The sequence below is a fragment of the Bos mutus genome, chromosome 16 (assembly GCF_027580195.1).
Source record: "Bos mutus isolate GX-2022 chromosome 16, NWIPB_WYAK_1.1, whole genome shotgun sequence".
Taxonomy (NCBI): Eukaryota; Metazoa; Chordata; class Mammalia; order Artiodactyla; family Bovidae; genus Bos; species Bos mutus.
The window spans coordinates 51,089,646-51,103,530 of record NC_091632.1 but is presented as its reverse complement, the minus strand read 5'-3'; the positions used below and the strand labels follow the sequence as shown (position 1 = coordinate 51,103,530).

The 13,885-nt window shown below is 35.9% G+C and overlaps 1 protein-coding gene across 1 annotated transcript in view; it reads right to left on the bottom strand.

The window, feature by feature from the left end:
• Window positions 1-5,849: 5,849 nt before the first annotated feature.
• The window catches only part of WDR64 (WD repeat domain 64), a 120,109-nt gene continuing 112,073 nt past the window's right edge, over window positions 5,850-13,885 (bottom strand). Inside the window, exons 26-28 of the mRNA XM_070384485.1 lie at window positions 12,976-13,056; window positions 12,059-12,172; window positions 5,850-5,933 (exon numbers count right to left, since the gene is read on the bottom strand). Of these exons, the coding sequence (XP_070240586.1) occupies window positions 5,850-5,933; window positions 12,059-12,172; window positions 12,976-13,056 (279 nt within the window). The remainder of the gene's footprint in view (window positions 5,934-12,058; window positions 12,173-12,975; window positions 13,057-13,885) is intronic.

Genomic DNA, 13,885 nt, shown 5'->3' with positions numbered 1-13,885 from the left:
GTGAGGTGATTCGTCGTGGTTTTGGTTTGCATTTCTGTAATAATAAGTGTCCTTGAACATCTTTTCATGTGCTTGTTTGACATTTTATATCTTCTTTGGGAAAATGTCTATTCATATCCTCTGCTTTTGTATTGTTTGGATTTCTTTTTTATGTTGAGTTGAATGAGTTATGTATATATACACCTATAAATGTAGGTATATATATATATATATCTGTATATATTAATATTTATATTTAAATATATATCTATTTACCTATATGTGCTTGAACATCTTTTCATGTGCTTGTTTGACATTTTATATTTTATTTGGGAAAATGTCTATTCAGATCCTCTGCCATGAACATGGAATATCTTTACATTTATTTGGGTCTTCTTTAATTTCTTTCATCAGTGCCTTATAGTTTTCTGCATACAGGTCTTTTATGTCCCTGGTTAAATTTATTCCTAGATATTTTATTGTTTTTGATGTAACTATAAATGGGATTATTATTTTTTTGTTTCTCTTTTTGATAGTTTTTTATCAGTGTATAGGAATGCTAAAAACCTGTGTGTTGATTATTTTAAACTGAAACTTGACTGAATTTATTTTAGCAGTTTTTTTGTGGAGTATTTAGAATTTTCTATGTATAAAACAATACATGTTTATGAAGGATATTAGCCTATAATTTCCTTTTTTGGATTGCCTTTGTCTAGTGTTTGTATTGGGTTAATACTGATTTTGTAAAATGTGTTTGGAAGGGTTCCTTCCTCTTCAGTGTTTTAGAAGAGTTTTAAAAAGATAGGTATTAATTTTTTTGAATGTTTTATGGAATTTATTAATACCAGTGAAATCATTTGTTCCTGGGCTTCTGTTTGTTGGGAGTTTTTTATTGTAGTTTCAATCTTGTTACAGTAATTGGTCTATTCAGATTTTCTATTGCTTCATGCCTCAATCTCGTAAGATAGTATGTTTCTAGCAATGTATCCAGTTCTTGTGTATTGCCCACTTTGTTGGTGTATAATTTTTCGTAATAGTCGGGTATCATCCTCCATATTTCTGTGGTTATCAGTTGTAACGTCCACTCTTTAATTTCTCATTTTATTTATTTAAGGCCTCTTTCTTGGTTAGTCTAGGTAAAGGTTCTTTTCAAAGAACTAGCTCTTAGTTTCACCGATACTTTAGTCTCTTTCATTTATTTCCACTTTGATGTTTATTATTTACTTTCTTCTAATTTGGGCTTTGTTTGCTCTTCTTTTTTTTTTTTTCCTAGTTCTTTTAGGGGTAAAATTAAATTATCTGGGATTTTTCTTGTTTTTTGAGGTATCCTGTGCTGCTACAAACTTTCCTCTTAGAACCACTTTTGCTGCATTTATAAATTTTGATATGTCCTATTTCTGTGTTAATTTTCTCTATATATTTGTAAAATTTCTCCTTTTATTCTTTGATGACTCATTCATTGTTACTCACTGTCCAGTAGCATGTTGTTTAGTCTCCACATTTTTGTGTGTATTTTTTTTTCTTTTGATTGATTTCTAGTTTCATACTGTTGTGGACAGAGAGATTGCTGGATGTGATTTCAGTCTTCTTGAATTTACTGATACTTTTTTTTGTGACCTTACAGGTGATCTATCCTGGTGAATGTTCCATGTACACTTGAGAAGAATGTGTATTCTGCTGATTTGGGATGGGATGAAGTATGTATATATTAAGTCTATATGATCTAATACCATTCGAGTCTAATGTTTCTATATTGATTTTCTGTCTGGATGACCACTGATATTTATTCTCAGGTGTTCCCAACTTGGTAGGAGTAAAATCTGCTAGCTTGGAATAAATCTAATTATGTCATCCTAAAAGGTGCTAGGATATCACCCAAAATATCCTAGCCACACCCAGAAGGTTGGGCGGACTTGGCTTCAACACTGGGCCAAATAGCAGATGGGATTTCAGGATATTATGAAATAAAAATAACCAGGATTTTGTGACCAACATTATATCTTCCACAATAAATGAATCCAAGAATTCGTTTAAATTAGATTATAAAAAGTATAAGCTTTATCTGCATTTAAAAAATTTATAATTAATTTGACTAAAAACAAACTTAGAAAACAACAAAGCAAACAAAACACAAGATATATAAGTGAATACTAATAAAAAATGGCGTATGTCCAAGCTTGGCTTCAACAGATTCTTCGGACACTCTGCTGAAGTGTGCATAGTCTGACAGCTCTAGTTAATATTTCTTTGTTGTTTGGTCCTGTATCAAAATGTTATATCCCTTATTCTATAATCTTGAATTTTCTGTATTAGTAGAGCTACTTAGTGAAGACAGGCCATTCCTTTGGTGTCAGAATATTTTACCATCTCCTTCACCCTCCTAGTTTACTACTTTTAAACTCTGACCGCAAGTGAGGAGTAATCACATAGGGAGATTAACAACAACAAAAGTGATGCCTAGACCTTGCCTAGGAGGTTGAAATTGAAATTCACTATAACCCCTTCTCTGTTTTTTTTTCTGTTGCTGTAACAAAAGTATGACAATCTCAATGGTTTAGAATAATACACATTTGTTATCTTACAGTTCTGGAGACCATATTTCTGAAATGAATCTAACAGGGCTATGTTCCTTCTAGAAGCTCCAGGGGAAATCTGTTTTGTTGCCTTTTCTAGTTTCAGCAGCAGCCTACATTCTTTGACTTGTGGCACCTCCTTCCGTCTTCAAAGCATATTACACCCAAGTCTGCTTCTGTTGTCAAATCTCTTTTTATCAATGTTGACCCTCTTGAAAGTAAAAAGTGAAAGTTGCTCAGTCATGTCCAACTCTGTTACCCCATGTAGCCCACCAGGCTCTTCTGTTCATGTGATTCTGCAGGCAAGAATACGGGAGTGGGTTGCCATTCCCTTCTCCAGGGGATCTTCCCAACCCAGGGACTGAACCCAGGTCTCCTGCATTGCAGGCAGATTCTTTACCATCTGAGTCATGAGAGTAGCCCTTGACCCTCTTACCTCCTTATAAGACTTTTGTGATTAGTTTTTGTGATTTGTGTTTATCTACATACCAGGATAAACTTGTCTTAAAACCCTTTTTCTCCCCATATGTCTGAATTGTAATGTAAATACTGCATTTTAAATCAGTAAGGAAATTAAAACGACAAAATTTTTCTACATATTTTGTATATCATTAAATATTATTATTATACTGCCATTCTTAACAGTATGCTGACTAAAATACAATCATATATTACATAATGTGCAAAAATTCCAAAATATTTTTTTAGTCATAAGAGGGTCAAGAAATTGTATGTTTCTGTAAAAAGAGGCCAGAGAGAATCCTTCAGTGAAAAAAGAAGAGGGATGCTAATTTAGAGCCCTGAATGCCACATTAAAGGGATTTAGTGCATGGCAGGGTATTCAATATTGTTTTATTCTAGGAAATCTGTGGGGATGAAATGACCTTTTACAACTGAGATTAAAGACAGAAATGAAATCATTTTCATGAGGTCCTTTGAATTTTCATCTTTACTTTTAGAATTTTTTTAAAAAGGAGTCTTCTAGGGGCAAAATGGATGAAGGAAGTTAAGAGGTAGACATCCAATTATAAAATAAATGTCACGAGGATGTAACATATAGCACTGTGATTGTGGTTAATGATTCTGTGTTGTATATCTAAAAAGTTCCTGAGAGTAGATCGTTTAAAAAAAAATTCCTCAGCAACCCTCAGGTACCTGCACTGTAGCTGCTCCCCCATGTGGTCACAGAGAGAAGATCATGAAAGTCCTCTTGTGAAGTGAAGTCACTCAGTCGTGTCCGACTCTTTGTGACCCCGTGGACTGTAGCCTACCAGGATTCTCAGTCCATGGGATTTTCCAGGCAAAAATACTGGAGTGGGTTGCCATTGCCTTCTCCAGGGGATCTTCCCAAGCCGGGTTCGATCCTGGGTTGAACCCACCTTGTAGGCAGATGCTTTACTGTCTGAGCTACCAGGGAAGCCAGTTTGCCCGCTACCAGGGAAGTGTGAAAGTCCTCTTAGACTTTTTTACCACAAAAAAAATTGTAACTATCTATGGGATGGATGTTAAGTTAATTAGACTTACCATGGTTAGTACATGCCTATATATGGATGTGAGAGTTGGACTGTGAAGAAAGCTGAGCGCTGAAGAATTGATGCTTTTGAACTGTGGTGTTGGAGAAGACTCTTGAGAGTCCCTTGGACTGCAAGGAGATCCAACCAGTCCATTCTGAAAGAGATCAGTCCTGGGTGTTCTTTGGAAGGAATGATGCTAAAGCTGAAACTCCAGTACTTTGGCCACCTCATGCGAAGAGTTGACTCATTGGAAAAGACCCTGATGCTGGGAGGGATTGGGGGCAGGAGGAGAAGGGGACGACAGAGGATGAGATGGCTGGATGGCATCAGTGACTCGATGGACGTGAGTCTGAGTGAACTCCAGGGGTTGGTGATGGACAGGGAGGCCTGGCGTGCTGCGATTCGTGGGATCACAAAGAGTCGGACACAAAGAGTCGGACACGACTGAGTGACTGAACTGAACTGATACATAATAAAAGGTTTTCTTAGTTTAGTTTTCCAAAGTTGTTATGATTTTCAGAACCATAAAACCCTTCCTAGAATGTAAAGGCAGTATCAAATGCTCAGGGACCATAGGTTTTTCTTCCCATGTGGCCTTGTGCTTTGTGGAAAACAGACTAATACTTGACAGCAGAATGCTTTTATTACTTATAACCCTAAATATTTTCCCAAAGAGACCTGGTTCAGCCAGTCTTTAGGCTTTAATTCTTGATACCTTCTTCATTTGACTTATTTAAAATCTCATTTATTATTCATCAAATGTAGATGCTTTTATTTTTTACATGAGTACCCAATGGTAATTAATCATTTGATCAAAATACCAGAAGCAATTAATATGCTGCTGCTACCAAGTCGCTTCAGTTGTGTCCGACTCTGTGCGACCCTATAGACGGCAGCCCACCAGGCTCCCCCGTCCCTGAGATTCTCCAGGCAAGAACACTGGAGTGGGTTGCCATTTCCTTCTCCAATGCATGAAAGTGAAAAGTGAAAGTGAAGTCACTTAGTCGTGTCTGACTCTTAGCGACTCCATGGGCTGCAGCCTACCAGGCTCCTCCATCCATGGGATTTTCCAGGCAAGAGTACGAGAGTGGAGTGCTATTGACTTCTCTGTCAGTTAATATAGGTATCAGTAAAAGATGGACCCTGGCAACATCAGATAACCATTGAAATTCTAACATCTGGAATCTATATAGACTAATTGCAAATAACTTCTAACTTTAAGAAACCCTGGACATTTTCTTCCATATGACATTTCTCTAAATAAATAAGACAAATGCTAGAGGCCTGATTGACACTTTTTTTAATAATAATTCTCATTGATTGCACATAGCATGACACATAAGTAATTTGCCTCCTGCTGCAAGCATTCTGATAATAATTCAGGTTATAAATTACGGTGAACAATAGGGAGAGGTGGAAAGCTAGTCATTGATAACTGTATTATTTTAGATCTACTTTATGCTATTTATTTTCTTTTTTTCTTTATGTGTCATTTTCCTGAGAGTGAATGAGAAATATTGCCTATTCAGTAAGTGATTTCCATGAAGGAAAAACATTAGCAAACTGGCTGCTTGCTACTTGCTTGATATTCAGAGATGAGGTCATCTGAGCACCCTGAGTAATTTTACCCACAGACAGGATGGCGTGAGGATACAGAGATGGATAACAATATCTGATTGATAGACCCTCACTTTCATCCTGAAATAAAGACTGGAATATAATTGAGTCCTTGCCCTTTGATGTATAGCTCAGATAACAGCAGCCACTTCTGATTTTTCTCTTTTCACTTGGGGATGGCTGGGAAGAAAGAAGAAGCCAGGTTTACTTGTGGGACCAAATTTCTTTTCAGACTTCTCCTTCGTTGTACCTGAGAAATAAAGGACAGATAATTAATAACTGGATTATATGATGAGCACAATTTTTTGGAGTCAAGTTTTGCCACTAACTTTTGTAGAGCTTTTAATCCTCCTAAAAGAGGATAGTTAAATAATATCCTAAAAGAGGATAGTTAAATAAATAGTAGTTTAACTCTCCTGTGTGCCTCCAGGGTAAAAATGTGTTTAAAAAAATACAGGAGGTGGGGCTGCAGCAGGGCATGGAAGAAGAGCAAAGGCTTTAAAACTACTTAACTCTGCAGTTATCCATTCTTGGGATTTGTTGCCTGATCTGTAAAAGGTTAGTTAAAAGAAAACATAAAGAAGCTTCCTAGGTTTTTGTAAGGTATAGATATTCTATATTAATATCATCAGAGTCCACTGACTTACAAAAAAATAATAAAGTCAAGTGATGATCCCACAAATGAGAAAGTTTTCAATTAGGTATTTTTGGGAGACATGCATATAAAAAGTTAAACTCATTTGATTTCAAAAGTCTAGGTTAAGAAATGTCTAAATTTGTCAGAGAGGAGACATACTGTACCATACTGTCAGGATGGTACAGTAGAAGGACTCGAGCTTACCTCTTCTCATGAAAACATCAAAACCACAACTAACTGCTGAAAAACCATTAACAAAAAAGACTGGAACCAACCAAAATAACAAGGAGATGATAGGAGGGGTTCATTTGCAATACAACCTGGCTCACCAGAGGGACAAAACTTAGTTCCACTGGCCAGAGGATAGGTACCAGTTCCTTCCACCAGGAACCCTGCACAACCCTCTTAGGCCAGACTCAGCTACCAGGGGCAAACACCTGAAGCAAGAGGAGCTACATTCCTGCAGCCTGCAGAATGGAGACAGTAAAAAGAAAGGCAAAAAGATAGCAGAGGAATATATTCCAGATGAAGGAACAAAAAAGTAAAATGGAGATAGGCAGTATACCCAAAAAAGAATTCAATGTGATGATAGTAAAAACCATTCTATATTTTCAAAAAGAATGGAAGCACAGATGAAAAAGAATATAAAGAATAACAAAGTTGAACAATAGAGTAACTGTGATGCAAAATACATCAGAAGGAATCAATAGCAGAATAAAGGAGGCAGAAAAATGGATAAGTGAGCTGTAAGACAGAAGAGAGTGACATGATATATTTAAAGTGGTGAAAGGGAAAAACTGCAACCAAGAATACTTCTGTATAGCAAGGCTCTGGTTCAGATTTAAAAGAGAAAAGGTTTATAGCCAAGCAAAAACTAAGAGAATTCAGCACCACCAAACCAAACTAGCTTTAAACAAGTGCTAAAGGAACTTCTCTCAGTGGAGAAGAAGACCACAACTAGAAAGAAGACAATTGCAAATGCAAAAGCTCACCAGTAAAGGCAAACATGCAGTAAAGGTAGGAAATCATCCACTACAAATGTGATATCCAAAATTAGCAACCGTGGGACTTCGCTGGCAGTCTGGTGGTGAAGATTCAGGGGACTTAGTTTTCCACATGCTGCACATCCAAAAAAAAAAAAACCAGCAATGATGATAATAGGCAAGTACAAATGCAGAACATTGGAAATGCATTTGAAATGAAGAGAACAGTAACTTAATCATTTATATATGGACTGTATATCAACACTTTGTGGTAACTGTAAATAAAAAATATACAACAGATATATACACACAAAATAGAAAAAACAACACTAAACATAGCCATCAGATCATTAGAGAAGAGAACAAAAGAGGAAGGGAAGAAAAACAGATGAAAACAAATTCAAAACTGAACATAATGGCAATAAGAACATACATTTTGAGAATTACCTTACATAAGATGATTAAATGCTGCAACAGTCTAAAGACTTAGACTGGCTGGATGGATATGAAAATAAAACCCATAAATATGCTTTCTACAAGAGATCCACACTAGATCTAGGGAAACATACATACTGAAAGTAAGGGGATGGAAACAGATAACTGCATGCAAGTAAAACTCTCTAGAAGCTAGATTAATAATACTTGTATTAGTTAAAATAGACTTTAAAATAGAGAGTTTTGAAAGAGACAAAGAGAGACACTACATAATGATCACAGGATCAATCCAGGAAGAACACATAACAATTGTAAATATATGTGCTCCCATATATATTGGAGCACCTCAGTATATGAGGCAAGGCTAACATAAAAGGAGAAGGCAAGCCATAAAAGGAGAAATCAGCAGTAATACATAATAGTGGAGGACTTTAACACCAGCTTTCATCCATTGATGGATAATCCAGAAACAAAATCAATAAGGAAACACAGCCCTTAAATGACACATTAGACCAGATGGACTCTATCAATATTTATATAGCATTCCATCCAAAAGCAGCAGAATACATATTCAGGTGCACATGAAATTTTCTCCTGGATAGATCACTATAAGAAAAAAAAAGACAATAAAAACCTGTGGAGGCTAGCTGATTTGCAACCGAACAACGAGTGGATCACTGAAGAAATCAAAAGAAGAATCTAAAATATATTTGGAGACAAATGAAATCATGATGATCCAAAACCAATGGGATATAGCAATAGGAATTCTAAGAAGGACGTTTAGAGCAATAAAAGCGTACCTCAGGAAACAAGAAAAATGTTGAATAACCTAACCTTATACCTAAAGTGACTAAAGAAGAACAATCAAACCCAAAATTATTAGAAGGAAAGAAAGCATAAAGATCAGAGCAGAAATAAATGAAATAGAGATGAAGAAAACAATAGAAAGAATCAATGAAACTAAAGCCTGGTTCTTTGAAAAGATAAATAAAATCAATAAAGCTTTAGCCAGACTCATCAAGAAAATGAGAAAATGAAGGCTTACTTCTCTTACAAGTTAAAAAAAAAAAAGAGGCTCAAATCAATAAAATTTGAAATGAACAAGGAGATAAGAAACAACACAGAAATATAAAGGATCATAAGAGACTACTGCCAGAAATTTATGCCGGTGAAATGGACAAACTAGAAGAAATGGACAAATTCTTAGAAAGGTACAACCTCCCTAGACTGACCCAGGAAGAAATAGAAAATATGAACAGACCAATCAGAAGTACTAAAATTGCAACTGTGATTTTAAAACTCCCAAAAAAAGTCCAGGACCAGATGACTTCACAGGCAAATTCTATCAAACATTTAGAGAAGAGTTAACACCTATCCTTCTGAAACTATCAAAAAAAAAAAAAAAATCACAGAGGAAAGAACAGTCTCAAACTCAGTCTATGAGACCAACATCACCTTGATACCAAAACCAGACCAAGTTACCACAAGGAAGGACAATTAGAGGCTAGTATCATTGATGAATATAGATGCAAAAATCCTCAACAAAATACTAGCAAACAAAATCCAACAATACATTAATAGGACCATACACCACAGAGTAGATTCATTCCAGGGATGCAAGGATTGTTTGGTATCCACAAATCAATTGGTGTGATACACCACATCAACAAATTGAAAAATAAAAACTATATGATCTTAATAGATCCAGAAAAAGGTTTTGACAAAATTCGACACCCATTTATAATTAAAAACTCTCTAGAAAGGGGGCACACAGGGAACCTACATTAATATAATAAAAAAACATATATGACAAACCCACAACTAACATTATACTCAATAATGAAGAGGTGAAACCATTTCCTCTATGATCAGGAACAAGAGAAATTTGCCTACTCTTGCCACTTTTATTCAGCGTAGTTTTGGAAGTCCTAGCCAAAAATAAACTCAAAATGGACTAAAGGCCTAAATGTAAATCCAGATACTATAAAACTCTTAGAGGAAAATATAGGCAAAACAGACTTTGACCTAAACCACAGCAATATCTTTTTCAGTCCATCTCCTAGAGCAATGGAAATAAAAACAAATGTAAGCAAATTGGACTTAAAAGCTTTTGCACACCAAAGGAAACTATAAACAAAACAATAAAATGACCCACAGAATGGGAGAAAATGTTTACAAACAATGTAATCGACAAGAGATTAATCTCCAAGATTTACAAACAGCTGTTTGTATTTATCTATCAAAAAAAAAAACAATTAAAAAATAGGCAGAAGACCTAAATAGACATTTCTCCAACGAATACAGACAGATAACCAAGAGGCACATGAAATTTTCTCAATATCAGAAATTATTAGAGAAATGCAAGTCAAAACTACAAGACACCAGCTCACGCCAGTCAGAATGACCATCATCAAAAAGTCTACAAGCAATAAGTACTCCCTTATTGCTTGTAGGTAGAGGGTGTAGAGAGATGGGGACCCTCCTACACTATTGATTTGAATATAAATTGGTACAGTCACAATGGAGAACAGTGTAACAGTTCCTTTAAAAACTAAAAGTAGAACTACCATATCATCCAGCAATCCCACTCCACGACATATATCCAGAGAAAAACATGGGCCAAAATTATACATGAACCCCAGTGTTCATTGCAGCACAGTTTACAGCACTGTTTAGCTATGACATGGAAGCAACCTAAATGTCCATTGACAGAGGAATAGATAAAGAAGATATGGTACATATATACAATGGAACAACCATAAAAAAGAACAAAATGATGCCACTTGTTGCATCATGGATGGATCTAGAGATTATCACAGTGAAGTAATTCAGGCAGAGAAAGATACGGTATTATTTATATGTGAAATCTAAAAAATTATACAAATGCACTTATTTACAAAACAGAAACAGACTCACCAACTTAGAAAAGAAACATATGGTTACCAAATGGGAAAGGCTGAGGGGAGAGATTTAACAGGTTGGGATTAACATATGTTGTGTGCTTAGTCATGTCCGACTGTTTGTGACTCATGGACAGCAGCCCACCAAGTTCTTCTGTCTATGGAATTTGCCAGACAAGAATATTGGAGTGGGTTGCCATTTCCTTCTCCAGGGCATCTTCCGGACACAGGAAATCAAACCCACGTCTCTTGTGTCTCCTGCATTGGCAAGCGGATCCTTTACCACTAGTGCCACCGAAGAATCCCTGGGATTAACATATACATACTAATATATAGAAAATAATCAACAAGGACCTACTGTATAGCACAGAGGAGACTAGTTAATATGCTGGAATAATCTATATGGGAAAAGAATCTGAAAAAGACTAGAAGTGTGTATATATGTAACCTAATCACTTTGTTGTACACCTGAACCTAATATAACATTGTACTGATAAATCAACTATACTCCAATATAAACTATAAATTAAAAAATGAAAATAGAATTCCCTGGTGATCCAGTTGTTAGCTCTCTGTGCTTCCATTGCAGAGGGCTTGGGTTTGATCCCTGATTGGATAACTAAGAAATCCTACATGCCGTGTGTTGTGGTCAAAAAATTAAAATTAAAATTACTACTTGTTAGATCTTCCTCTTAATATTTGATCAATTTGAATAACTAGATACATGGCCATAGTTTAAATTAGGCTCATACAAACTTCCTAGAACTAATAGAGCAGTTTTAAGGTTTTAGTTTTTTAGGCTGTTTATTTTAAGAGACTGAGCATGATATTTGGAGTAAAAAGTTGACTTCAGGTTATGACTTAATTTTATATGATCTTTGGTAAGTCATTTTAATCACCCTTTTGGTTCCTTTTTTTTCCCCCCAGTTCTAAGATGAATGTATAATATTTTCTTTGTGATCTTTGTGAAAATCAAAGAATCATTTATAAAAATACCATGTTAGCTATAAAGTTTTCTGTTAGTTTTCCTACTAATACATGGAAAAGATTCTCCTTGACTTGGCTGGTGAGCCAGAAACTTACTGTTATCTTGGCTCCATCCTGCAGGTACAATAATATTAGAAAGTAAGAATGGCTACACAGCCATCAGATATGTCATGCCATACTGCCTGGCTTTTAAAATTAGTCAGTGAGCCTAAGTTTGAAATTAACTCTAGGATGTTAATTTGCCCAGGCTCAGAGATCCTGCTTGATTTTTCTGTCTGTCCTGGAAATTTATGTTTTCCTTCTCACTGAGCTAAAACATATGCATCCTGGAATATTTGTAGACAAGTCCGACCTGAGATAATTTTAGGCCCAGAGATAAGAAATAATCCAAACCAAAATGGTATACATTGTGGAATTCTAAGTACTAACTCACTTTTTCATGTTGAACATGGCTTCCCTTCTTCTTTCCATGAATGCCATCTGAAGATTCCCTTTGTGCTTCTGAACCAATTAGTGGAAGGAATCTTAGACTAGTGGGGCTTGGTACCTAGGAGCCATAAATAAAGAATAAGACATACTTAAGGTGATAAATTCTGTATTTTGAATTCAGGGGTGGGGGATAGGAAGTGAGAAGGTCCAACTGCTTTAAAACATACCCACCATCCCGGGAGTCCACTATTAATTCTGATGCTTTCCCCTTAGCAGCATCTATAGCTTAACTGTTTAATACCTGTAGGAGGTTATCAACCTGGTCTTGGGAAAGAGAAGTAACATTTTATAAAACAATATTATAAGTTAAAATTAGGGTGCAATGTTTTGTCTTTGGTTTATTATTCTTGGTTAATTAAACAACAGAGGTTATCTGGGTTGGAGACTTGAAGGAGAAGTAGGGATCTGGAGGGAAACAAGGGGTGGAGGAGTTATTGGCAGAGGAGCAGCACAGGCAAAGTCACAGTAGAGGGAAGAGCAGTGATGCTTAAGGAATGGTAGGTCAGCACACTGGAGTGTAGTGTACATGGGAGAATATGGTGGAAAATGGGGTCATACGGTTCAGGTGGAGGTCAGACCATGAGATGCCAGGCTAAAGGCATTTAGTTTTATCCTATAGGTGATGAAGAGCCAGGGTAAAGTCTGAAATACTTCTCTGTAGTATTGTTCAATGTGGAATGACAGAAAATGATCAAAGCCACTGACACAGAAACCCAAAGATTTCTCTGGTTTTGGATTCAGCATGTTTATGGAATCATCTTTCTGCTTGGTTCATGCGATTGCTTGCTTAAGGTCAGGAATGAGATGCCAGATTCCCTAATTATTCTGGAATCACTCTAGTCCTAGATACCTCCAACTCACCCTGTATATGGGCAGAGAACCAAAAACAATCCCTGCCTCTCTGTTTTCAGTCATGAAACCTTCCAAGGCATGTTTTCGAATCTGCAAAGAGAGGAGTGAATGTTTAATGAAAAGGGCACTTTATATCAGTGGCAAAATTCCTGGAATCAAATTCTGACTCTTCCACTTATTATTTGCCTGGTCTAAAGCAAATTCTTTCCCTGTTGACAACTTATGAGAACAAAACATATATAGTAAGGTGCTACAAATGTAAGATTTAAATCTATTGTATTATTATTACTAATAACAATATGTCAAAAAGAAATGAAAAGAAGTGAACAAATTTTACACAATTGTGAATGAAAAGGAATGGGGAAAATAAAATTGCTAGTAGAAATCAGATTCCTACTTGAAATGTATTTTTATATCAAGCATTAAACCTTTGTTATTTTACCAACCAACTGAGAAGATAAAGATGTGGTAAGAAGAGGCCAAGCCTTATAACATTGAGTGCATTCATTTGTTTCAAGAGCTTTAAAACCTTTCTAAAGATTTCCCCAAATTTATTTAACATTTCAGTTAAATTACTTTGACAGTTACCACTTCAAGTTGGAAAAGAATATTAAATGTGAATATCAATCTTTATTTTTAGGTTGTGCTGTTCAACACGATCAAGCATTTGTTACGTGCTATACATGTATCTTTGCCCATAAAGAGCTTATGATTTATTGGTGGAGGGGAGAAGTAAGAGTCAGTATACCAATGGTTCTACTTCAGTGTAGAACATGGTAAGTGAACCTGTTATGAGACACAAGACAGGGAGAGATGGGGGCCTTTGGGGAAAGTGGAATTAACATTTATTGAATGCCTACAATGTACCTCATATACATTTTCTCATTTAATCCTCAAAAAAACTCTTTGAGAGATTAGA